At 55.8% G+C, this 22,108-nt stretch overlaps 1 protein-coding gene across 1 annotated transcript in view; it reads left to right on the forward strand.

The window, feature by feature from the left end:
- SLIT3 (slit guidance ligand 3) overlaps positions 1–22,108 on the forward strand; it is a 496,706-nt gene that overhangs the window by 469,640 nt on the left and 4,958 nt on the right. Inside the window, exons 24-33 of the mRNA XM_084884010.1 lie at positions 4,436–4,507; positions 5,321–5,484; positions 7,609–7,733; positions 11,090–11,187; positions 13,698–13,837; positions 15,241–15,334; positions 15,646–15,783; positions 16,195–16,435; positions 18,145–18,275; positions 21,287–21,441. Coding sequence (XP_084740136.1) covers positions 4,436–4,507; positions 5,321–5,484; positions 7,609–7,733; positions 11,090–11,187; positions 13,698–13,837; positions 15,241–15,334; positions 15,646–15,783; positions 16,195–16,435; positions 18,145–18,275; positions 21,287–21,441 — 1,358 coding nt within the window. The remainder of the gene's footprint in view (positions 1–4,435; positions 4,508–5,320; positions 5,485–7,608; positions 7,734–11,089; positions 11,188–13,697; positions 13,838–15,240; positions 15,335–15,645; positions 15,784–16,194; positions 16,436–18,144; positions 18,276–21,286; positions 21,442–22,108) is intronic.

Genomic DNA, 22,108 nt, shown 5'->3' on the forward strand with positions numbered 1-22,108 from the left:
GATATTTGTGTCCTTTTCCCCAGTAACTGCACATGGAGGAATTTATGCCGCAGCCTGATCCAGCGTGAGGGAAAGGCTCTGGGCATTAGGATCCCGGCTGCCTGTTATTTTTTAACCTAAACTTTAAATATGACCTCCCCACGCTGCCCTGGGGAAGCGTGGGAGGAAAGCACCGCGCAGCCAGCCGATGGAGGGCCGTTACTGCGAGGAGATGAAAACGCCCCGGCGGGCGGGCGTGGAGACACAGCCCTGATCTGCACACACGTTACCATGATAGCGGGTCACACGGACAGCTCTGACGGGGCTCTCGGGAAACCGAGACACGTGAACAGGTTCAGGGAGGGCTGACGATTACCCTCGTCATTTCTGTAATAAAGGAAGGTGGCATTGGAGATGAAGACACGTTTTATAATTGAGAGAGGAAGGACAAAAAGATGGGGTTTTTCTTTAAATCAGGAATTGCAATACATGCAACTGCTTTTAAGCATTTGTAGGGTTTTTGTTTTTTTTCATTTTTCAAGGGTTTCGTTATTTTTATTAAAATTCAGAAATGACCAGTGACCCAGGGATGCTGGCCATTTGGGGTGGGGCAGGAGAAAGAGCCTCAAGGTTCGGCCATAGACTAAGGCCGGGAAGTGCTCTGGAAAGCAGGAGAGGAGAGGCAGCGCCTGTGTGTGTGTGTGTGTACATGCGTGTACATGTGTGTAAATGTACATATGTGTACGTGTGTGCCTGTGTATGTAAATTGTGTGTGTTGGCAGGTGGATATGAATACATTTCAGAGAACGCGGCAGGAGATTGGCCCAGGAGCCCTGAGTACAAAACACTGTGTGAAAACATGCTTTTCCTACTTCCCTCCTCATTTGAAGAAAGTCAGATGAGAACATTCGCGCTCTTCTCCGGGGATCTGTGTGTTCCCCGGTCTGTGCCCACACCAAGCCACATGCCTTGCGTGCGTGCGTGTGGTCCCTGCTGTCACTCCCAGCCCCCGCTGGCCGAGGAGCCACCTGGATTCGGTTAGCACAGGCGGGCTAATGCGGCGTGTGTCTGAGGCGGGGAGTGGACTCTCATCCATCATCCTGGTATTTTTAGCTCCTAGTACAATCTCTGGAGTAGGATGGAGTTTGCTGTTTAAGCACATGGGGCTCTTCATCAGGCTCCACGCATTGCACAGACCGTGCCCACAGCACTCCTGTGCCCTTCGCTTGATTACCTCCCGAGACCAAGAGCTCACTCCCTTATCAGACAAACTCATTTCCAATTTTTACAGGAAATGCTTTTTATTTATTGTTGACAGTATTACAGAGTTCCCCCATGCCCTCCCTCTTTACCTCCCCCCACCAAGCCCCCATGCCCCATTGCGTTTTGACCAGCTAATTCTGGTGAACCAAAAGGGGACTCCTCTGCACCTCCAAACCATGGCCCTGGCGTGGCCCTTTGGTGCCTAGAAGGAGATTTTAGAGATGCAGGTAACTGAAAACTTCAGAAGCAGGTGCGGGGCTTGGGCTGGGTGTTGGAAATGTGTCTCTGCCTCTGCCCTAGCCCCAGAAATGGCTCTCATTGGTTCACATAGGTCACATGCTCAACCTCAAACCAGTCACCGCTGCTCCCATTGGGCAGACCTGGACCATAGCCCCGCCCATGAGGCCAAACCACTTGGACTGAGAGTGAAGGAGAGGGGGCCCCTCATGGACAGGGAAGATCTGCTACAGAAAGAGGAGATTGAAGCCAAGTAACCCCCACCCCCACCCCAGCAGATAACTACTAAAAATGCCTCCATTTCAGAGAGGACAAAACTGAGGCACAGAAAGATTCATTGTCTCAGCTCACACAGCCAGGGATTATCAGAGAGACCCGAGCCCAGGCAGCCAGTCTCTAGACCTCAACCCCCAGGTCACGTGCTCGGAAGAGAATCTACCTGCCCCGCCCCCACACTTAGAATGAGGAGGGCCCTGACACCCCTCCTACGTGCACAGAGTGCCCGGGTTCAGGCAGTCTGGCTGGAACAGACATAAGCAGACAGCTGTGTCCCCACCTTGCTCTAGCGACAGCCTGCTTGGCATCCCTCAGTCCCAAGTTTGCCTTTCACGCCCCTAAGGGTCAGGAGGGGAAGTGGAGCCACAGGCGCCTGGGGCTGAGTCCTTGGGAGTCCAGCCCCTGGGGAGGAGGGAGGAGAGGGCGGAGAAGGGGGGCGGGCTTAGTGCGTGGGGGGGAGAGGGGTCACAGTGGTCCCTCTCCCTGGCCTCCCATGGGAGGGTGCTCAGACAGGCAGGAGCCCCTCTTTGGGAACCAAACCAGGAGCAAGACCCTGCGGCGAGGTGTAAATCACAGCCCCTTGCTGGGCGGTGTATGGAGAGCTCAGAATACATGGGAGCGTGACTTGCAGGAGTCCCAGCGCCAGCGCTGCCTGTGGGTCATTTGCTGTTTTTAAACCAGGGTTCCGTGCCTCTCCAGGAGCCCAGGCCTCGTTTGGAAATGATTAACAGCAGGCTGGGGGGCCTTTGCCAACCAGCAGGCAGCCATGAGGCCCCTAATGGCAGGCAGGGGCCGTGTGATTCATAAACAGCCACGTGAAGTAGAGGTTGAACAAGACTGAGGCGGACACAAGTGCTAGGAAGTGCTGCCAGCCCCTCTTATCCGGGAGCAACGGGGAGGCGAGAAGCCGCCTGCACACTCTGCCCTGCGTCCAGGGAGGGGAGGCGGGAGCTTAGGGTGATGGATGACACCCCACACCAGCTCAGCGTGTCAGTGTCACCCAGAAGCCTGTTAGAAACGCACCCCACCCCCCTGAGCCAGCTCTGGGGACCGGGCTCAGAGGCCTGCCAGCAATTCGCTCCCCTGCCCAGGGGTTTGAGAGCCTCTGTTCTGCATTAAGGATGATTGAGCTCATGTCTGTTTCCGCCGAACCCCGGGGCAGGCTCACATCAGCTACTACTGGGGAAACAGAAGGGCAGATTCCCGAGGGTCGGCCTGGCCCTTGCCCTGACCAAGCTAGTCACCCGTTCGTTCACTGCGGCTCCCTTCACAGCACAGGGGCCTGTGCCCAGCATCCCTAAAGCCACCTCTGAGAGGCTGTGAACCTCACCTGCCTTGCATCTCACAGGCCAGGCCCGAGGGGAGCCGTCAACTGGGGATCGGGGTGTGCAGCCGATGGCTGGTCCTTCTGTGGAGGCTGTAATCGGCGGATTGTAGATTTGCTAGCGTTGTTACTTGAGCTGCGAAGCCCTGTTCACTCCATTTTCCCCCTGAACCTGTCCTCTGGGCACTTACTTGGAGCTCAGTATATGCCACTGCTCTGCCAGCGGGAATGGCTCCCAGCTACCACCCTGCGGGGTGGAAGGGGGCTGCCCGGCCACTTGGACAAGCCATCGGGAAATGCGCTCGAGGCCCACAAGCCCCAGGGCACACACACACACCCCCCTTTCCCATGAAGGCGAGTGTGAGGCTCCCGGGCAGTTTCCACCGGAGCAGAGTTCCCACCGTCTTCTGTCACCGGAGCTGGGACCACAGCATTCCTCACTCCCCATAAGTCTCCCAAGGTGACTACAAAGGGAACCGGTTTCTTGATCTGGACCAGACATTCTCCAAAACCCTGTCACAGATACCAGTAAAGGTTCATCCTGTAGCGCTTAGGAAATGACAATTCTGCATGGGTTAATGCACCCACCACCACCTTCTGGGGCAAATCTTTTTTTGTTTTGTTTTGTTTTGTTCTTTTGTTGTTGTTTTGTTGTTGTTGTTGTTGTTGTTGTTGGTTTTTTTTACAGAGAGGAAGAGAGAGGGATAGAGAGTTAGAAACATTGAGGAGAGAGAATCGTTGATCAGCTGCCTCCTGCACACCCCCTACTGGGGATGTGCCCTTAACTAGAATCGAACCTGGGACTCTATCCACTGAGCCAAACCGATTTCGGCAAATCTTTTTATTTTCATTCCCAGTTTACAGCAGGAAACTGAGGCCCAGAGAGGGTGGTAACTCTCCCACAGACACACAGCTGGCACGTGGCAGAATCAGGTTTTGAATGGAAGCAACCTGGATGTAGAACTCATGGTCTCAGCCGCAGTTCTTTGCGTCACCTCTGAAACGCTAGGCCTCCATTAGGGAGCTAGCTCTCCAGGTTTGGGGGTGCACAAATGGAGGCCCAGGATGTAAAGTAACTTACCCAGCATTCCACAGCTAAAGGAGATTGGCCCCATCTCCGGCCTGTGCAGTACAGCCGTCCGTCCTCTTCCTTCCCAAACCCTCTACCCCCGAGTCCCTGCTGCTGAGCGGGCCATGGGGACTTCCACGCACCGGCCACAAAGGGCATGGTGCCTCCTGCTGCTGGCATTGGGGGGGCTCCCAGTGGAATAGAGGGGCCTGGGCCAGCCTGGGACACCGAGGGCTCGGAGTCAGGTCCGCCCCAGGTGCTAACCTCCTGCCTGTGCTCTGCCGCAGAACCCTGCACGGCAACGACATCTCCAGCGTCCCCGAAGGCTCCTTCAACGACCTGCCGTCCCTGTCCCACCTGTGAGTACCGCGGCTCTCTCCCCGGCGGGCACCCTCTCCGGCGGAACATGGCCGGTGCCACGGCCCGTGGTGGCCACGGCTGATGTGCATGGGAGGCTGCGAGAGGAAAAGGAAGACCCAAACCAGCCAGGGGGCCCAAAACTTACACCCCTTTCCACCCAGAGAAGGATAAATTGTGGGGAGCCGCGGGACAGGGGGCCTGGGGGAGGGCCATACGCTCGAGGACTGTGACTGGGAAATAGACGGGGAAGCTGATGGAAGAGCGGGGTCATTGCAGTCCGCAATGACCGGGGTCAGAGACTTCCAGCCTCTGGTGATGAGTGTCCTCCTGGTGACCCGCTTGTAGGCAGGAAGGGGGGAGTCAGAGAGCCCTTGCTGCACCTGCTGGTTCTCCAGCGCCCTCAGCTCAAAATACACGGCATCCCAAAGAGCTATGTTGAGGGTGTGTTCTGAGCTGGGCATCAAACCTCCTCGGCAGAGAGCGCCCTCCAGTGGACGGGCAGGGGAGCGATAATGCGATGAGAGGCCTGGAAGCTTCCTGGCCGCTCTAGAATTGAGGTTGTTGAGGTCGGGCAGAGGATTGTCTCACTGGGGTGGGCAAGAACAAAGCCTCAGAGGCAGAGGGGCTGGGCTGGGGTTGAAACATCCCCAGGGGCTGGAGGTACAGTCTGAAGTCCACTGGTCCTCACGCCAGACATGCCCAATCTATTAATAGCCAGAGCCCCAAGATGCCGCTCTCCCAGGGGGCCAAGGGTATGGAGCCTGGGGCCCAGCTGGGTTGGGGGGACCCTTACTTCCTGCTCTGCCCCCCAGGGCGCTGGGCACCAACCCGCTGCACTGTGACTGCAGCCTGCGCTGGCTGTCGGAGTGGGTGAAGGCGGGGTACAAGGAGCCCGGCATCGCCCGCTGCAGTAGCCCCGAGCCCATGGCCGACAGACTGCTGCTCACCACCCCCACCCACCGATTCCAGTGCAAAGGTAGGTGCTGGCGCCTCCCCTCCAGCCAGCCCCCCTGCTCTCGGGCTTGGCCCTGCCCCCAGCAGCCTGTCCGAGCTGGCCCTGAGCAGATGGGGCACCTGCAGCCACCACCCTGCCTGCCATGGTCACACTCAGAGGCTGATGCATCGTCATGATAGCAAACTTATACTACTGGGTCTTATTGTGAGGCCCATTATGTTAAGCACTTTCTCTTTCTCTTTTTCCTTTTTTCTTCCCATCACCATTTATGCCCACTAGTAAGCCTTTTTTCATGTGTTGTTTCATTCCATTTTCACTTTCCATGTATTATATTAATGTACTTACTTCCTCAGAACCTTTGTGGGGTACAGTCTAGAATCAGCCTCATTTAAAAAATGAAATCACCGAATCTGGCCGAGGTGAAAAGATACCTCATGGCCATCTGTGTGGGAGGGTGCTCAGCCTTGCTGATTCCAGAATTCATGCTCTTGGGCCCCAAGCTGTACTCTCAGCCAGGCTTCTCCTGGGCCCCAGGTGTACTCCCATCATGGCTTCTCTCAGACCCCAGGTGTATCCCCACCACAGCTTCTCTCAGGCTCCAGGTGTACTCCCCCCACAGCTTCTTCTCAGACCCCAGGTGTACTCCCACCACAGCTTCTCTCAGGCCTCAGGTGTGCTTCCACCAAGGCTCTATAGCTAAAAGTCATATCTCTTTATATTTTTCTGTCTCTGATTGCTAGAGAAACTGATTTTTTTCAAAAATTTACTTCCCATCTGTGTTACATTTGTCCACTCTTGTCCTTTGCTCAGCTCTTAGAGCCGTACCATTTTTCTCCTGTTTGGTTGTTTTTTTTTTACCACGTACTTCACCCATCCTCCACACCGTCAATGTCCTCGGGATACCATGTCCCTGGGGCTGCCTCTGTTCTAATGGGAACCCAGGGCCCAACCCCTGGGGTGGCTCTCACTCAGGTCATCTGGTCACCAACCCCCCACAACGGCCCCTCTCCCACTGGCTCAGACTGAACCTAGTCTCTAACGGGATGGCCGTTATCCTGGGTTCATGTAAAGCCCTAACAGGAAGCAGGGCCAGTTCACCGGGGGCTACTCTCCGAGCTGGCGACAGCCCAGCTCTGCCAGGACCACGTCCCTCCCTGCGGCCCTCACAGCCGGAGAGCAGGACACGTGACAGCGTCGTGGGTGCAGCGTCCCGAGCCCGGCCACCCTGGTCGGCACCGTGGCCGTGTCCTCGCTGCTGGGTCTTCCTCCCGCGTGGACGGGCTCTGCTTCCTTGGCCCACCCTGTGTCCTCCATGGCCAGGCCCTGACCACTCATGGGGGTTGCAGGGGGGGGGGGTGTGTTTGGGGCAGAGGAGGGCAGATCCCAATGAAGCCTGGGCTGGGAGTTTCCAGAACAAAACAAAAGAGATACGCACGGGTTTCCCGATTACGGTGCATTGTTTGCAGAAGAGCACCCAAATGTAAGGTGACCAGACGTCCCGCTTTTGGCGGGACAGTCCTGAATTTTTAACAATTTGTCGTGCGTCCTACGGCATTTTAAAAAAGTCCCGATTTTGCCGAAACCGGTTTGGCTCAGTGGTAGAGCATCGGTCTGCGGACTGAAAGGTCCCGGGTTCGATTCTGGTCAAGGGCATGTACATTGGCTGCGGGCACATCCCCTGTAGGGGATGTGCAGGAGGCGGCTGGTCGATGTTTCTCTCTCATCGATGTTTCTGGCTCTCTATCTCTCTCACTTCTTCTCTGTAAAAAATCAATAAAATATTTTTAAAAATTATTTCTAAAAAAAATTTAAAAAAATAAAATAAAAAATAAAAAAGTCCCAATTTTCTTTTAAAAATCGGGACTTTTTTAAAACGCCACGGGACACATTGTTAAAAATCGGACTGTCCCGCCAAAAGCGGGACGTCTGGTCACCTTACCCAAATGGAATCAGGCTAATGACAGTCATTGGTTTGACTCCAGAGGTGCTTCTGAAGGACGGCCCGCTGTGATCTCCCCTCCCCCAGATGGATGGGGCTCTGGCTGGGCGGGGTGTGTGGGCGGGGATGGGAGGGGCCTCGGCCTGCCGAGCAAGGGGCCAGAGCCTAGGGGCCCGCCACCCACCCCCTGTGGTTCTCCTGTCCAGGGCCAGTGGACATCAACCTTGTGGCCAAGTGCAACGCCTGCCTCTCCAGCCCGTGCAGGAACAACGGGACGTGCAGCCAGGACCCCGTGGAGCTGTACCGCTGCGCCTGCCCCTACGGCTACAAGGTAGGCCGGCGGCACGCCCCTCCTCCTCTCCCCCCCCACGGGCCTCGGCCCCGGCAGGGCCTGTGCCTCCGGGGCAGCCGGGGTGACCCCGTGTCACAGGCCACCCCAGAGCGGCGTGTGCTGGTAGCACGCCTGTTCTGCTGGTGCCAGCCACCAGGACCCCCGGGTCTCAACAGCCACAGAGACGGGGAGGAAATGGGGCAGTGCCTTTGTTAGCCGTGGGGAAAGGAAGGCAGAGAGGCTTCCGGGGAGAGGCATCTTTTAAACTAGGGGTGTCGAACTCAATCAGAGAAGGGGCCAAAATCTAAAATCCAGCCTAAATCGCGGGCCGAATGGTTTACTGAACAGTCATAAACTGACAATGTCATAAACTGACAGCGGAGTGCAGTGATGACAGCGCGGTGCGGGCTACATTGCAAGGCCTGGCGGGCTGGATTTGGCCCGCGGGCCTTGTGTTTGACATATGTGCCTTAAACCCACTCTCCCGGCTCCCCTTCCTCGGGGATTTCCAGACCCCACCCCAGCTCTGCCCTCGGGACACCCAGCCCCGAAAGTCCCAGCCCAGCGGAGGAGGACACAGGGTGGGGGGCTAAAAGGCCTAGGGCAGTGGTTGGCAAACTCATTAGTCAACAGAGCCAAATATCAACAGGACAACGATTGAGATTTCTTTGGAGAGCCACATTTTTTAAACTTAAACTTCCTCTAACGCCACTTCTTCAACATAGACTTGCCCAGGCGGTGGCATTTTGTGGAAGAGCCACACTCAAGGGGCCAAAGAGCCACATGTGGCTGGCGAGCTGCAGTTTGCTGACCACGGGCTTAGGGCCACCACGCCACCCAACAGGCTCAGGGCAGCCAGCAAGGTCGGAGAAATAAAATGCGTATTTCGGCTGATTCTTTTCAGCCAGGGAGCTCCCTGCACGGACATCCGGGGTCTGGAAACAGGCTTCTCCCTCCCGTGGGCACAGGAGTCTCCCCGGAGCTGAGTAACCTGCAGGTCCTGACTTAGCAGACCTGGGTCAGGCCCCGGGTTGCTGCCAGTCCGGGACCATGCTCTGAGTCTCAGGCAGCGGTTTCCAGTGGGGTGGCTGTTCCCCGTCTCCTTCAGAGGCAGCCGCACCCCGGCCATGTCCTTCACGGGCACACTCAGGGGTGGGGGCGGGGAGGCGAGGAGCATCACGGAGCCGGTGGGTTTGAGCACAGCGAGGCTGAAGAAAGTTGAGTTGGGCTAATTAGCCAAGCACCGAGCACCGGGTTATTCCTCAAGGACGCGATGACAGAAGCCCCACCTGCGGGCTGAGTGGCCGTGTTGTCAGTGCCAGCTCTGCCTCCTGGATTCCTGTGCTCAGCAGGAAGGGTTCCCAGGGAGGGTTCCCCCTGGAGCCCCTGGTACCTGAAAGTGCCCAGAGCAGAGAGGCTGGTCCAGGCAAGGGCTGGGGGGGGGGGGGGGTCCCATCTTGCCCACTTTGATCTGCTCAGGTTCCCCTGCCCTTCATGGCTCATTTGTTCAACGCACGCACACACACACACACACACACACACACACTCACTCACACTCACTCTTCTGAACAATCAGCACCTGAGAAGCCCTCCTCCTCAGCAGAATGGCTGTTTACGGAGCTGCAGGCCTCGCCAGGTGCCTCACGTGCAGGTGCTGGCTCATCACCGTCCGCTCTGTGGGAAGGGAGTGTGACCCCTGTCGCAGGTGGTGAGAGCAAGGCCCAGGCAAGTCTCTCCCTCGAGGCACGTAGCACCCGGAGTGGGTGTGCCCCCACCTCTACCTCCCTCGGCAGCCTGTCTGAGGGACGAGCGGCCAGCACAGGGGCCCGGATGGCTCTGGACTGAGGTCGGGGTTCAGCTGCTGCCTGGTCCGCTCACTGCCACCTCGCTCTATCATCGCACTTCCCACGTCAGCTTTCCTGTCCGCAAAAGTGGGGTACTCATCATCGTATCAGCCCCAAAAAGCTGCTGTGAGCATCATGTGTGATGGTGAAGACAGAGCACTTAGCATGAGGCCTGGCGTGGACACATGCTCCGTGAGCCCGTGTGGAAATGGGGATGGCCACACTGACTCCCGAGAGGGCTCCAGGTGCTATGATTTAGGATAAACCAAATCCCACGCCACCTGCATTCGCCACCCCTCTCGGAAACCCCTGCCTGGCCCTTTAAATGAGCCTGCGGGGCAGGACGGGAAGCAGGCAGCCATGGCTGCTGGGACGGGCCTGAGGCTCCGGCTGCTGGGACGGTGGAGGCCGGCGAGCCACCTCAGTCCCGTGCCCAGCTGGCAGCGGCGGCCAGGCAGGGAGCCCAGGCCACTCTTCCAGGCCCTGGCGGCAGTCAGAGAGGGGAGAGGATGTCCAGGCAGACGGTGAGCAGGTGGTGTGGCAGTGGGAGGGCTCCGTGGTCACCCCTGCCTGGCATGGTGCCCACAGGCCAGGAACCAACACAGTGGGCACCTCCCCGGGCCCCACAGGGCCTCCGAGGGACTGTTTGCCAAGCCTGGGGTGCAGCACTGGCCCATGGGTCCCAGGGGAGAAGCTGGAGTCGGGGGCAGTCTGCTTAGCTTCTTCCCCATGCCTGCAATCCGCTGTCCCTTCTGCGGCCTGGTGGCTCCTTTCAGCTCAAACGTCCCCTCCAGACACACACACACACACACACACACACACACACTCCAGAGGCGCCTGTGCCAAAGGACCCCCACCCACCCACCCAGAACTCTCTCACAGGGTCTCAGGCTGAACGTGAGAATCACCCACAGAGCTTGAGTGTAAATACCAGCACCTGAGCCCACGTCCGGGCCAGTCGATGAACTCGGGGTGTCACTTACTGTAAGAGGGACAAGGTCTGCCAGCCACTTCCTATGTGTGGACTGTATTCAAGCCTCAGTGAGGCTAATCATGACATCACCTCCTAGGATGTATAGAACGCCTACTGTGTACCAGGTGTGTTATGCAACGTTAAGTACTTTCTTATAAGAAAGGTCTGGTTTAAGTCTCATAGCAATGGTATGAGCTAGGCTGACAGAGGTTAAAAGGCTTCAACAAGGTCAAGGTCAGCCAACCAGGGAGAGACGAAGCTGCCATGTGAATCCAGGTCCCATGCTCTCGCCGTGGGGTTTAGAAGAGAGAGAATGTGAATTCTGGGGACCCAGGCTTCTGAATCCTCCACACGCTTCCCCTTCTCATTAGGGAACCCCCAGGAGCAAGGGCTCCCTGTGGCTTTCTCCACGTCACCCCAGGCATGTCCCAGACCCTGCTATCTCCCCAACCCTATCCCAGAGGCTGCTGGGAACTCCCAAGGGTCTCCTGGGTCCCTGAGAGCCTCCCTAACGGGGTGCTTCTCCCCCTTCCCCGCAGGGCAAAGACTGTGCCACGCCCATCAACACCTGCGTCCAGAACCCCTGTCAGCACGGAGGCACCTGCCACCTGAGCGAGAGCCACAAGGATGGCTTCAGGTAACAGCTCACCCTCCGCCTATCTTCCCCCAGGCTCTGCGGGCAGAGCTGGCACTGAGGGTCCCTGTGCCCACACTGGGCCAAGCCCTTGGTGTGGGTGGTTGCTGGTCTCTTCCTGGGTTACCCTCGGTACGGATCAGGAAATTGAGGCGTCAGAGGTTGCATGGTTAGCAAGCACTGGTACAGGAACTCAAATGCAGCTGGGTCTCAGGGATTTGCAGTTGCTGACTAAGGTCAGAAGGGGGCGCTGATGGCTCAAAGAGCCACCCACCTGGTGATGCCACCACTCTTTCTTCTGGGACATAAAAGAAACTTTAATAGTAGGCGCCATTGATTACATGCTCACATGTGCCAGACACTGGCTCGTCAAGTGTGTTCTAAATCCTCCCAACGAGGCTCTCTGGTACTGGCACGTACTGGCCTGGCTTAACAGATGAGGAAACAGGCACAGAGATTGATTTGCTCTGGGGCTTGTGTCCCCTGACTCTCCTTCCTGAGTCTTCCAGCCCCACCTCTTGTCCCTGCATTCAGAGCTCGGGAAGAAGGGGGTAGCTGAATGGAATAAGGAGATGTATACAAGGGGATATTACCAATAAACTAGAACAAAACCCCACAATTCCCAACAGCGGGGGTGAGGGCATTCCGCTAAATCAAACAAGTCAGACAGAGGAAGACAAATACCATATGATTTCACTTGTGTGTGGAATTTTTTTTAAAAATCAAAAATGGCTCAGTGGATAGAGTGTCGGCCTGCGGACTGAAAGGTCCCAGGTTCGATTCAGGTCAAGGGCATGTACATTGGTTGCGGGCACATCCCCAGTAGGGGTTGTGCAGGAGGCAGCTGGTCAATGTTTCTCTCTCATCAATGTTTCTAGCTCTCTATCCCTCTTCCTTCCTCTCTGTGGAAAATCAATAAAATATGTTTATTAAAAAAAAAAAAAAAAGAGTAGTGAACTCAGACATCTCTATCTTGTTCCCTGATTTTAAGAAATGCCTATAGTTTTTGCCCGTTGAGTATGACGTTGGCTGTGGGTTTGGTATATATGGCTTTTATTATGTTGACGTATGTTCCTCTATCCCGACTTTGCTGAGAGTTTTTATCATAAATGAGTGATGGCTTTTATTGAATGCTTTTTCTGCATTTATTGATATGATCATGAGTTTTTTTAACCTTCCATTTGTTTATGTGGTATGTCATGTTTATTGTTTTATGGGTATTATACCAACCTTGCATCATGGTGCATGAGCTTTTTAATGTATTGCTAGATTTGGTTTGCTAATATTTTTGTTGAGGATTTTAGCATCTATGTTCACCAGGGATATTGGCCTATAATTTTCTTTCTTTGTTGTGTCTTTATCTGGTTTTGGAATTAGGATAATGCTGGCCTCATAAAATGAGTTCAGGAGTCTTTGCTCCTCTTGAATTTTTTTGGAATAGTTTGAGAAGAGGTGTTAGTTCTTATTTGAATTTTTGGTAAAATTCACCTGGAAAGCCATCCTGCCCGGGGCTTTTGTTTGTTGGGAGTTTTTTATTGCTGCTTCGCTTTCACTAGTTGTAATCTGTCTATTCAGATTCTCTGATTCTTCCTGAATTCGTTTCTGGAAGGTTGTATGTTTCTAGGAATTTATCCATTTCTTCCATATTTTCCAATTTCTTACAATCCTTTGTATTTCTTTGGTGTCGTTGTTTCTCCTCTTTCATTTCTGATTTTATTTATTTGGGTCCCCTCTCTCTCTCTCTTTTTTTTTTTTTTTTTTTTTGAGTCTATTTAAAGGTTTGTCAATCTTGTTTATCTTTTCAAAGAACCAGCTCTTTGCTTCATTGATCTTCTGTATTTTTTTTTACTCTATTTCATTTATTTTTGCTCTGATCTTTACTACTTCCTTCCTTCTACTCATTGTGGCTTTGTTTGTTGTTCTTTTGCAAGTTCCTTTAAGTGTAAAGTTAGGTTGTTTATTTGAGCTTTTTCTTGTAATACTATGAATTTCCCTCTTAGGACTGCTTTCACTGCGTCCCACAGATTTTGGTTTGTTTTGTTCTCATTTTCATTTGTTTCATTTTATCTTTTGATTTCTTCCTTGATCTTATTATTAACCCAGTAACTGTTTAGTAACATGTTATTTAGCATCCATGTCTTTGTTTCTCAGTTTTCTTCCTGTGATTGATTTCAGGTTTCATAGCATTATGGTCAGAGAGATGCTTGATAATGATTTCAATCTTCTTAAATTTGTTGAGACTTGTTTTGTGTCTTAACATGTGGTCTATTCTAGAAAATGTTCCATGTGCACTTGAAAAGAATGTGTATTCTGCTGCTTTGAGGTGAAATGCTCTGAAGATACCAGTTAAATCCATTAGATCTAGTGTGTCATTTAAGGCCACTGTTTCCTTGTTGATTTTCTGCCTTGAAACTCCATCCAGAGAGAAACCTGACTAATTATACCCCCCTCCCGCCTTCTCTGCCACTCAACCCACCCCACTCCCCTCCTCCCTACCCCATCCGTCCCCAAAGTTGCTCCTGCCCTCTGGGCTTTGAAGGGCAGCGATGTGAGATCAACCCGGATGATTGTGAGGACAATGACTGTGAGAACAACGCCACCTGTGTGGACGGGATCAACAACTATGTGTGTGTGTGCCCGCCTAACTACACAGGTAAGGCCCCTGACGCCTGAGTGGGGATTGGTGCATGCGGGGGGGGGGGGGGGGGGGGCGGGGCATCATGCACTAAGCACACCATTTTCCTAGCTATTTCCAGGGACCCCTTTTCCTTCCCCCCATAGACAGAGGCTTCAACCCCTATAACCCCACGATGGGCTCCCCAAAGGCCCCATCTCTTTGTTTGTCCTTCCGGCCCCACAAACTACTAGCTCCTCCCCGCTCTGGAACAGGTTCCCAGAGCCCTCCTAGCTGTCTGTTCACTCGGTTGGTGGCCACCCCTCCCTTGAAAACTGGAGAGCAGGCGTGTTGGAGGCTAGCAGAGGCCCGTGCATCCTGGATGTTGTGTTCAGGTCTAGTCAGCCTTCTCTGGAAATTTACACTTTGCAGACACTGTAAGGAGCCAAAGACGCAAAAGTGAGCAAGACAGAGCTTCTTCTCACAAGAATTCGAGAGAGAGAGAGAGAGAGAGAGAGAGAGAGAGAGAGAGAGAGAGAGGGAGGGAGGGAGGGAGGGAGGGAGGGAGGGAGGGAGGGAGGAAGGAAGGAAGGAAGGAAGGAAGGAAGGGGAGGAAGGGGAGGAAGGGGAGGAAGGGGAGGAAGGGGAGGAAGGGGAGGAAGAAAGAAAGAAAGAAAGAAAGAAAGAAAGAAAGAAAGAAAGAAAGAAAAGAAAGAAAGAAAGAAAGAAAGAAAGAAAGAAAGAAAGAAAGAAAAGGACACAAACTGACACCTGAGCCCAGTGGGTTGTGGGGCCACAGAGAAGGAGCCTCACCCAGTGGGACTAAGCGGGGACTCGCACTGGAGGCTGGTACTCTCCCCACCACAACCCCAGTAACACCCCCATTTCCTATATGAACAGCCCTAGTGAGGACAGTTACACGTACATCAGTGGTGAAGCCATCCTGGCCATTTATGGCCCGTTAGGCACTTCTTGGCGCTATGAACTTCAAAGAGATGTCTGCAGAGACCAGGCCTTCCGATGGTTGCTCCTCTGAGAGCATCCGAGGGCTGGCTTGTCTGTAGCAGGTGGGCTGTGCTCTAAGCCACATCCAGAAAGCCGCTGGGCCTCCCTGGAGCTCACCCGTCGCCCCGCTCCCATCTCTGGGTCGTCCTTGCCTGCTTGTTTGTGAACCTAGGCTGTGGGGAGGACAGGCCCCCTCGCAGTTGTGTCCCCGGCACCTGGCTCAGTGCCTGCCCTACAGGAGGTGCTCAGTAAACAGTGTGGAAGGAAAAAAATGAACAAATAAGCGTAGCCCAAGGTTAGGGTGAAACAGCCGAACGGTGGTGCTGTGACTCTTCTGGTTGTCACCCGGGAAACCAAGGCGGGGCCAGGAGAAACCGAGGGAGCAAACGCAGTCCCGAAGCCCACGCCTCTGAGGCCGCGTGCTCTCCCTCCCGCAGGTGAGCTGTGCGATGAGGTGATCGACCACTGCGTGCCGGGGCTGAACCTCTGCCAGAACGAGGCCAAGTGCATCTCGCTGGACAAAGGATTCAGGTCAGCGGGCTCCTGGGGTCTGCAGTAGCGGCTTGCTCTCGCCTCTCCCCATATCGCCCTTCCCGGAGCTGGTGTAGGAGAGACCCGCTGGGGAAGCGGGGTTTAGGGGGGATGGGGTCCCCTGCTCTGTGCACAGCCTCACGGCAGCACTCTGCCTCCGTGGCTCCCCGAGTCTGCCTGCGATGCCCCGATGCCCCTGAGGGCTGGGTCAGGAGGGGGATGCGCCCTGACCATCAGCAGCCGCATTGGCGGGGCTGTCCCTGCGGCCCTGGGCGCTGGCGGCGTGGAGCAGCCTGGCTCTCTGGTTCCAGGTGCGAGTGCCTCCCCGGCTACAGCGGGAAGCTCTGCGAGGTGGACGACGATGACTGCGCGGCCCACAGGTGCCGCCACGGGGCCCAGTGCGTGGACGCGGTCAACGGCTACACGTGCCTCTGCCCCCAGGGCTTCAGGTATGGCGGAGCCTGGGCCCGGAGCCGCCTGGGCCGGGTGGAGGGCGGGGGCTGGGGACAGGTGGCTATTCTGCAGAATAATTACTGGTATTCTCCCCACCATGCCCGGCCCTGGGTCTGGGTGGCACCTGTATCCCCACACTGTCCTCTGCCGCCGAGGCCCAGGCAGATGCTGTCTGACCCGTGTGCAGAGGGGAGAAGAACCACCGGCCAGCCATGCGGGGGTTGGACCTGAGGCCAAGCCCGTGTCAAACTCAGGCATGGCTCCATCTCATGGGGGCCTGGGGCCTAGAGAAGGGAAAAGACCCGCCAGTTAGTGTCTGGCAGAGACCAGGCCCCGTTCCCATTGTGCACCCCTTTCTGCTCGGGCTCGGGCTGAAACACCGGTCTCTGCCCCCTTCCCCACCCCAGCGGGCTCCTCTGCGAGCACCCCCCGCCCATGGTCCTGCTGCAGACCAGCCCCTGCGACCAGTATGAGTGCCAGAACGGGGCGCAGTGCATCGTGGTGCAGCAGGAGCCCACCTGCCGCTGCCCCCCGGGCTTCGCCGGCCCGCGCTGCGAGAAGCTCATCACCGTCAACTTCGTGGGCAAGGACTCCTACGTGGAACTGGCCTCCGCCAAGGTCCGGCCCCAGGCCAACATCTCCCTGCAGGTGGGCGCTCACCCCCGCCCCACCCCCAACCACTTTCTCCCCGCCCCCACCCGCCCTCACCCCCCACCCCTTAACTTGCCCAGCTCTGCTTGCTCCGAGAACAGCAGGGAGGCCCAGGCCATGCAGCTTTTCTCTCCCCTCCCCCACCCCCTCCCACAGCAGCATCAAGGCTGCACTCAGCTTTGGGATCTGGGCCAGCTCCCACACTCCGGGCAGCCCCACTTCCAGCCTCATTCCTTTCTTCCTTCCTTCCTTCCTTCCTTCCTTCCTTCCTTCCTTCCTTCCTTCCTTCCTTCCTTCCTTCCCCTAGGACAGTGGTCGGCAAACCGCGGCTCGCAAGCCACATGTGGCTCTTTGGCCCCTTGAGTGTGGCTCTTCCACAAAATACCATGGCATGGGCGAGTCTATTTTTTAGAAGTGGCGTTAGAAGTTTAAGTTTAAAAAATGTGGCTCTCCAAAGAAATTTCAATCATTGTCCTGTTGATATTTGGCTCTGTTGGCTAATGCGTTTGCCGACCACTACTGTAGGAAAGACTCATGCAGCTGTTACACACTGTGGGAAGTCAATAGTGGACAGGACGGGTAAGCCCGTTGTCCGAGCAAGTTGACAAGAAAAGGGACAGTGACAGCCCTGGTGGTGTGGGAGCACGTGGCAGGGCGGGGATCCCGGCTGCTGGGAGGAATCCGGGAGGGCTCCCCGGAGGCAGTGATTACGAAGCTGAGATTGGGAGGAGGACTAGGAGTTTGCCTGAAGAGGGGCAGTAGGGTGAGGGGGCGACAGGGCAGACTGAAGAGGGGTGCAGTCTAGTACCTCGACACCCAGATGTCCTGTCAGGCCAGCTGCTGCACACCCCGGTCCTCCAGGCTGTGTGTGTCCGGGCGGGGGGAGCTGCAGACAGTCAGAAAACCCCGCCCGCAGCGGGCCTGACAGAGGGGTGTTTCTGGAGCCCATGGCGGTCAGCCTTGGCGACACGTTAGAATCGCCCAGAGTTTCTCTAATGGTCCTTGCGTGGGCCCCACCCCCACACTCACGTGTAGTGGTTTGGGCCGACACTGATGTTTAAAAAACTCCCCAGGTGACTCTTAGCACTGTGCCTGGTCCATAATAAACCGAACCAACGGTGATTGCTAGCATTTAATGTCTAACTATTCTCACACCTCACACAGAGACCGAGGCCGACTGGCAGCCACTGGGTGCGACCATGAACCAGGGGGAGCGCTAAGCCCGAGCACAAGGCTCCTGACGGCTGCGGAGGGGGGGGGGGGGGAGGGGGGGGGTGTGTGAACATAATGTGATGGGGGCTCCGTAGGCGTGTGCTGCACAGAAGCAGCATTTGCTGGGGCGTGAGCAGAGGCCTACCTCTGGCCATTCATGGTCCAGAGGGGAAGGAATGGGGACGTGAATGCCGGGGGTCGCTCAGAAGATGCCACCTAGAAAAAGGTGACCAGACATCCCGCTTTTGGCGGGACAGTCCCGATTTTCAACAATTGGTCCCGCGTCCTCCGACGTTTTAAAAAAAAAAGTCCCCATCAATTTTTAACAGTTTGTCCCGATCGGGACTTTTTTAAAACGCCGCGGGCGGGATGCGGGACAAATTGTTGAAAATCGGGACTGTCCCGCTGGTCACCTTAACCTAGAAGCCGAATCCGGGAGGTAGGCTGGGGAGGGCAGACCCCTGAGGGGAGCCTAAGGGCATCCCTCTCCCCAGGTGGCCACGGACAAGGACAACGGCATCCTCCTCTACAAGGGAGACAACGACCCCCTGGCGCTGGAGCTGTACCAGGGCCACGTGCGGCTGGTCTACGACAGCCTGAGCTCCCCGCCCACCACGGTGTACAGGTAGGACCCGCACGCTCCACCGCACCCCCGCCCGCCTGCGCCCGCCCTGGGAGGCAGTGCCAGGGCGCCTCTTCTCGCTGCCCTCACCCCCCCTCCCCAACCCAGACACACCTTTCCCCCAGGAGAGGAGGGGCTGCGGAGGAAGGGGGCTGGAGGAAGACGCAGGAGAGGAAGGCCCGGGAGGGGAGATGGCACCTCATTTCCATAAGATAAATGGCCAGCGAGGACCGAGGGAGCCCGCGCTCCAACGGGGACATGGCTGCTTAATGAGATGCCCTTTTCGAAATGTCACCCTAATCTTTTATTAGTTTAAGAGAGAAAATGCGGAGATTAGCTTGCATCTGGGGGGGGGGGGGGGCGCCCTGGTGCTCCAGAGCTCCAGGGACAGGCCTGCTCCCAAGGTGACCTTCAGACGGCTGTGAAGGACAGCCGTCCCCAAGCGCCAGTCCTTCCCGGTCACCCTGGTTTTCACACGATCAGGGTGCCGGCCGTGCTGTTGCTGGGCACGCTGCTTTGCATCCACTTGAAGGCTGCTCGCTTTTTTTTTTTTTTTTTTTTTTTTAAATATATTTTATTGATTTTTTACAGAGAGGAAAGGAGAGGGATAGAGAGCTAGAAACATCAATGAGAGAGAAACATCAACCAGCTGCCTCCTGCACACCTCCCTCCGGGGATGTGCCAGCAACCAAGGTACATGCCCTTAACCGGAATCGAACCTGGGACCTTTCAGTCCCCAGGCCGATGCTCTATCCACTGAGCCACACCGGTTTCGGCATTGCTCGCTTTTTAAACGTGGCTTCGTCTTCAGTCGCATCTCTGAGGTCGCAGGCGTGCCGGTTCCGTAGGTTCCAGTCCGTGGCCTCCTTCGTGCAGGGCCCTGGCCCTGCTCCTCTGCCAGCTGCAGGCGCCTGAGGGGAGGGGACCTGAGGTTCTGTCCCAGGCCCGGGGCCCACACACAGAAAAGCCCACCCAAGCCCTGCCCTGGCCTGGAACGGGGACATATCTGTCCCCAGACTTGTCAGAGGGGCCTCAGGCATTATTTCCTACCCAGAAGGCCAGGGGGCTAAGGTGACAGACGTGGGGAACGTGAGCTGGTGTGCAGTAGGGAGTGGTGGGGACTGTCGAGGGTACCAGCCTTGTCCAAAGGGACCGTTGCCCTCGGCTCCAGCAGAGGCTGCCGTGTGGAGATGCAGATTCTTGAGAGCAGCTGGAAATGCAGGGTTTGTGTGTAAAGCCTGTGTTTAAGTGCTGCCGTTTTAAAGCAGCGGGTGAGAGCGCTGTCCAGCCTGCCGCGCATGCTCCCCGCGTCATAATGACCACAACCCCATCCTTGGCCAAGGTCTGTCTTCGTCTCACTGGATCCGCACCACAAGCCCAGGCGGGCAGCGTCACGCCTGTCTCAGGGATGAGAAGCCTGGGGCTCGGACGAAGTCCTTGGCCCAGAGGCACACCAGTCAGTCAGTGGGAGAGCTGGGATTCGAACCCAGGTCAGGCTCCCACCCAGGCCCGCCCTCCCCGGTGCTGGGGCACAAAGGGTGAGGCAGAGACAGACAGACACACACACACACACACACACACACACACACAGTCCACGGCACCCTGGTCCAGCAAGTGGGGGGTGGGGAGCAGTGTGCAGTGCAGGCTGCTAAAATCCCAGCACTTTCCTCCTGTGACACTGTCGCCACCTACTGGTCACAACAGCATCCAGGTGAGCAAGCCCAGCACCTAGAATGACTATTGGACCCCCAGGGGCATAGGGTCCCGGGGCTGGGGGCTTGGGTTTAAGTCCGGCCTCTACCACTCCCACTTTAAGACATTGGCAGGGTCACCTAAGCCTCTTACAATATTTCTAGAATGGAGAAAGCGTGGTACCTCCCACGTGGGGAGCATAGGTCAAGTGCTTAGCATTGAGTAGCACGTGCTCAACACATGCCTAGCATTGTTGTTAAAAGCGAAGGTGAACTGGACAGGCTGCTCTGCTCAGCGCCTGTCCTCATGTGTGATCCAGAGGGCCACCCAGCCGGCTCCGGCCCCTCCTGTGGCCTCCACCTCTGGCCGGTGGGTTACGGGGAAGAATCAGAGCCCTCCTGCCCCCAAACCCCTGAGCATCCCTCCAGGGGGCTAACTGGGGGGCTCCTATTGCAGTGCAGTCACAGCAGGCGGGTCACCGATGGGGTTTTCCCGCTCTTCCTCTGCCTTTGCAGCAGAGCCACGCTTCCTTCTGCTGATGGTTTACTTCCAAGGCCACGGCTCTAAACAACAAAGCAGAACTGGAGGCAGATGAGAAGGACTCAGGTGGGACAGAGACGAGCTAGTGCCACTGTACCTCTGAGGTCACTGCTACTCACATGTACTAGGAAAAGATAAACCTCACGCCACCACAGCTTGTGTGCAGTGTTCCTCAGGACGATGCTGGCCTTGCATCCTCACTGACACTTAGGGAGAAACGGAGCGAGGGAAGGAGCAGGTGTTACATACATCCTGGTCCCCACGGTGTGCAGCAGAAAAACAAGGGAAGTGTCTGAGGGTGGAGCTGGCTCAGCTCTGCAGGAAAGAATGCAGATAGCAGGCTGGGTCTTGTACTGGAAGGAAAAAATGTTATAAGAGGCTTTATAGGGACCAATGACAAACTAGAATACAGGCTGATTATTCACACGTATGGCATCCATGTGCTACGGAAGAGAATATCCCTGTCTTTAGCCACACAGGAATGTAACTCATCTTAAATAGTTCAGAAAAGCTGTGTGTGTGTGTGTGTGTGTGTGTGTGTGTGTGTGTGTGTATGTATGTGTGTGCTCATGTGTGGAGATGGAGAGACAGAAAAAAATGATAAAGCAAACGGGGCTATTTTGCAACATATAAATTTGAAGTTATTTGCAAATAAAATGTAAGTTTAAATTTATTTGCAAATAAAAAGTAAAATGAAGTGCAGGTAATGGCAGTCAAGCTCGGAGGCCGGAGCCCGCTGTGGGAGGCGCGAGGCCAACTGTCTCCCCTCCTCTCCCGCCCAGCGTGGAGACGGTGAACGACGGGCAGTTCCACAGCGTGGAGCTGGTGATGCTGAACCAGACCCTGAACCTGGTGGTGGACAAAGGAGCCCCCAAGAGCCTGGGGAAGCTCCAGAAGCAGCCGGCGGTGGGCACCAACAGCCCCCTCTACCTTGGAGGTAAAGCCCCCTCCCCTGACACCCCCACCACTCCCACCTCTCACCTGCCCTCTGTGCTCGGGCACCTGCACACGGGCCCTCTGGCTGGGGTTCCCCTGTGCTCATGTAGGCGCCCACTGCAAAGCCAATTAGGGCAGGCTTCCTGGAGGAAGTAACAACCAAGCTGATCCCTAAAGGGTGAATAGTTAGCCAGGGCATGGGGAAGAGAAGAGAGGAGAGGAGAGGAGAGAGCGCAGGGCTCCTTCTGAGAACCACAAGGGGGGGGGGGGGGGGGGCAAAAGGGGGAGATGGTGGAGATGGAGGCAGGGTCCAGGCCCTGCGATCCCTGGCCTTCAGGTCACATTCCCTGTGCCCAGGTCACATTCCCTGAGGCTCAGCTGATGTATGTAGAAGAACCTGTTTGATGTTTGAGATTAAGAAGTGCCTTCCCAAGCCCCACCCCCCTCCCACCTCGCCCCACCTGGCAGACCCTGGCCTGAAATGTAGCCCTGGGCTTTAGTTCTGAAAGGATGGTATGCAAACAAAATTGTATACTTAACTAGTGCTCTAAGACAGATGTTATATACAGAGCACTAAGTTAGGTATGCAATTTTACCTATATGTTCTCAAAAATCCTAGTTTAGCACTTCTTAGTTGGGATTCAGGAATCTGTGTTTTAACAACTCCA

This window comes from Pipistrellus hanaki, assembly GCF_964339955.1.
Source record: "Pipistrellus hanaki genome assembly, chromosome: 5".
Classification (NCBI taxonomy): Eukaryota; Metazoa; Chordata; class Mammalia; order Chiroptera; family Vespertilionidae; genus Pipistrellus; species Pipistrellus hanaki.